This window comes from Rhinopithecus bieti, unplaced genomic scaffold (genome assembly GCF_001698545.2).
Source record: "Rhinopithecus bieti isolate Rb0 unplaced genomic scaffold, ASM169854v2 scaffold_75017, whole genome shotgun sequence".
Lineage (NCBI taxonomy): Eukaryota > Metazoa > Chordata > Mammalia > Primates > Cercopithecidae > Rhinopithecus > Rhinopithecus bieti.
The window spans coordinates 85,479-88,930 of record NW_016827593.1 but is presented as its reverse complement, the minus strand read 5'-3'; the positions used below and the strand labels follow the sequence as shown (position 1 = coordinate 88,930).

At 51.9% G+C, this 3,452-nt stretch overlaps 1 protein-coding gene across 1 annotated transcript in view; it reads right to left on the bottom strand.

The window, feature by feature from the left end:
• The window catches only part of RAB33A (RAB33A, member RAS oncogene family), a 16,667-nt gene extending 14,977 nt beyond the window's left edge, over nt 1-1,690 (bottom strand). The window contains exon 1 of the mRNA XM_017863981.1: nt 690-1,690. Within this exon, the coding sequence (XP_017719470.1) occupies nt 690-947 (258 nt within the window). The 5' untranslated portion in view covers nt 948-1,690. The remainder of the gene's footprint in view (nt 1-689) is intronic.
• Between the last annotated feature and the right edge of the window lie 1,762 nt (nt 1,691-3,452).

Sequence of the window (3,452 nt, the reverse complement as noted above, 5' to 3'; positions counted from 1 at the left end):
GGGGGGATTTTATAAAAAAAAAAAAAAAAAAAAAAAAAAAAAAAAAACAAGTTTTGTTGATTACAAAGGGCTGGCTGGTGACCCTGCCTCAATTTCTTTAAAAGGGCTCATGGCTTTCTGCCAGAACCACCTCACTCCACCCCCATCTCAACTCAGCCCTAATCTTAACTATAAACTGCAATTTATAAAAAATAAAGCAGCTTTTTCATTCTCCGTGAATTTCCATCCTTTCCTTCCCTCTAATGCCTTGAGGCTTAGCTGAAGTGGGGTTTTGCAGCCTATCGGCACCCAAGCGGTAGAAGAGACATCAGGATGTGTAAAGTGCTTTGGGATCCATCCCACAGACTAGGACCCAGAGAAGCTTCCTGCCTCCCTCTGCCCACAGGTGCTGCTGCTCGGGCTAGGGGTCAAGGATGGGATCCAACATGCTTTTCCTGGCAGGACCTGTCAGGCAGGAGCAAAGGGTAATAATGCAACCATTCTCGACCGCCCTAAAAAACTGAGTGATATGGGGACGGGACCCCGCTGAGAGAGGTGAAAAGGGGTGAGGAGGGGCCGAGGGTCCTCGGCTCAGCAAGAGGCGAAACCGCCACGCGCTGGACGCTGGACGATGACAACCGCTACAGCTATGCCTCGGGCGAGGTCCCCTCCCAGGTCCCTCCCTTCCTGGACCTGACCCCCTGGATCACCTTGATCTTCTCGCCCTCGATTTCCACGGTCTTCTCCCTGAAGTCCACGCCGATGGTGGCTTCAGTCTTGTCTGGGAAGGTACCCCCGCAGAAGCGGAAGGTCAGGCAGGTCTTGCCCACGTTGGAGTCCCCAATCACGATGATTTTGAAGATGCGAATCTGCACGTACTGGTCCAGCGACGAGTCAAGCTCCAGGGACGCCAGGCCAGCGGCCGAGGCGGGCTCCAGGCTCCCATGGCCCAGGATGGGCTGCGCCATCTCCCCCGGACCGAACCGGGGCCCCAACCCCCCTCGAGGGCTCCACACAAAGAGAACGTCCACGTTCGTGCGCTCGAGGCGAGCGAGCTCTGTGCGTGTGTGTGTGCGCGCGTGTGTGTGTCCGCCCGTGTGTGCGTGCGCCGGCACCGTGTGCGCGCGCGCGTGAAGAGGATGCCTCTCACTCCGGGCCCCCCTCCTCCTCCTCCAGCGCACCCTCCTTGCAGCTCGGAGGCACCAACACAAAAGCCAGGGAGAGGAGGAGAGAGGGAGGAGAGTGGACGAGCAGCGAGCCTTCTGCCTGTGTGCGCCCTAGGACCGGATGCTCTGGCGAAGGACCCTACGGCGCTGCTCCAGCCGCCACCGCGCCTCGGCCCACACTCTCCCCTGCCTGGACCCCCGAGACCGACCGGAGGGAAGAAGCCTCAGGAGGAAAGGGAGGGGGTGGAGACAGCAGCACACGCCACCCCGGGATAGACTTCTTTCTCCTTGCCCCCATTTATGTTATAGGTTTCGGGCTCCCCATCCCCACTGGCTCGGAGCGCACGGGATCAGCGGGCAGGGAGCGCAGCTGGGGAGGACAAAGAGCTGCACCCTAAGGCATCACTGGATCACTTCGGCCTCCCTGGAGCAACGCAACTCTGCAGGGATGGGGTGGGGGCGAAGGCACCTCTTTCACTTCGGGAGCAGCCGGCAGCTGAGCCGCGCCTTCCCTGTCCCCGCTACCCCGTCCCCTCTACCCCCACCCTCTACCCGACCCGAGCCTTGGGATAAAGGGATGCTCTGTCTTATTGAGTGAGCAGGTGCACTCACGGGCCCCAGGCAGCCTGAGAGGGCGCTGCCAAGACACGCAGTGGGTTGTCCCGGGCCTGCACAGTTGAGAGGAGGGAGCCAGCGGGCGCGCGTGTGCGTGTGTAGGGGGTGTTACTGTTTCTATCACAGACTTGCCAGATGTAGGGGGGCGCGTACCAGGCGCCAACATCCCCTCATCACACCACGAGCACCCATCCTCCGAATGTTCAGGAGAGCGGCTCCTATTGGCTGCCGCAGTCGGTTGTGTTTGGCTGGCCAATGGGGAAGGCTCGCCGCGGGAGAGGGCCACACAGAGGCTAGAAGGGGGGAAGCTAGTGGTGGCAGTTCCAGCAAAAGGGGACTTTGTTTATGGGGCTAGCCATTACTGGCCCAGGTGGAGGATCTTGGGACATGGCATAAGCTCCACAGTGCCTTCCACTCCCAAGCCCTCCATATAACCGTAAGTCCTTCCAGAAGGGTGGAGTTTCAGAGGGAGTTGGGAATCCCTAGGAGGGTTCACTCCCCCTGCAGCTGAATGTAGAACAAAGTGGTTGGGTCTAATTTGCCAGAAGCCTAGATTATGCTTGGAAGATGATAAATGAACACAATCTCCTTACAATATTAGGGGGCTGCTTCCCAAAGCTTACTAATCATCACACACATCTTGGTCAAGATCAGTATTCCCTCTCCCTAAAGTCATCCGCAGATTCAGAATTTGTTTGAAATTGACTTTATTGGGGGTACAATTTACATACGATAAAGTGCACCCATTTATTTTTAAGACTTCATCTCTCCCCCTACATATTTCATAAGCTAAGGTAACACTGACACATGTCACTAGCACTGACTTGTGAGTTATTGCTAATGCCATCAAGGTCAGGGACTCAAGCATCACAGTTGAGCTGCCATCTTATTTGGGAGGCTGAGCTGCAGGAAGAGACAAATATGACCAAATCCATTTCTGCTGAGAGAAAAACAGTTTAGTGCATAAGTGATATATCTGAGAGCAAACTGGAATGTAACTACTCAAGGACGTCCAAGTTACTCAGAATGGCATCTTCCGGTTAATAAGTTTATTAGCTGAGCTAGCAGATATATTTACAGCTAACCCTTTTATCATATATGCGGGTCGCCCATTCCTAAAACCCTGGATTATACTACTCAGCATTAAAACTACCCAGATAAGGATTTAATCTTAGTTGGCTAATCCAAAATCATCCTTATGAATACCAATTTTCATTGTATTATGTATCAATCATCATTGTACAGTATTTTTGGTTTTGGTTTGCTAGATCGTTCCCCTCTGTATTGGAAGCTAATGCTCCTGATGATCTTTATCTACAGCACAGCTTTAAGGCAGAGAGGGGTAACTATTAATTAGGCACATCCTGTACACAAAGTAGAAAGGGGCTTTGCCCTTTGCCAACTCACAGCTAGAATTAATGCCAACTTCCTGAGAGATATAAAAAAATAAACATATGTACATAATAAGATTATTTCAATGTATGCTTCTAGCAAAAACTTGTCACTGAGTCTACTTTTGTAAGGAAGAAACTTTGATTTCTGAAAATATGATATCTCAAAATGGGCTTCTTGCCCTAATAAAAGGCGTCTGTTACTTCTGTGGGGTGAGACTTTGGGGGACTTCCACTTATATTTTTTGGAATTAATTCAATGAGTATATATTGCTTTTGCAAAAAAAAAAAAAAAAAAGAA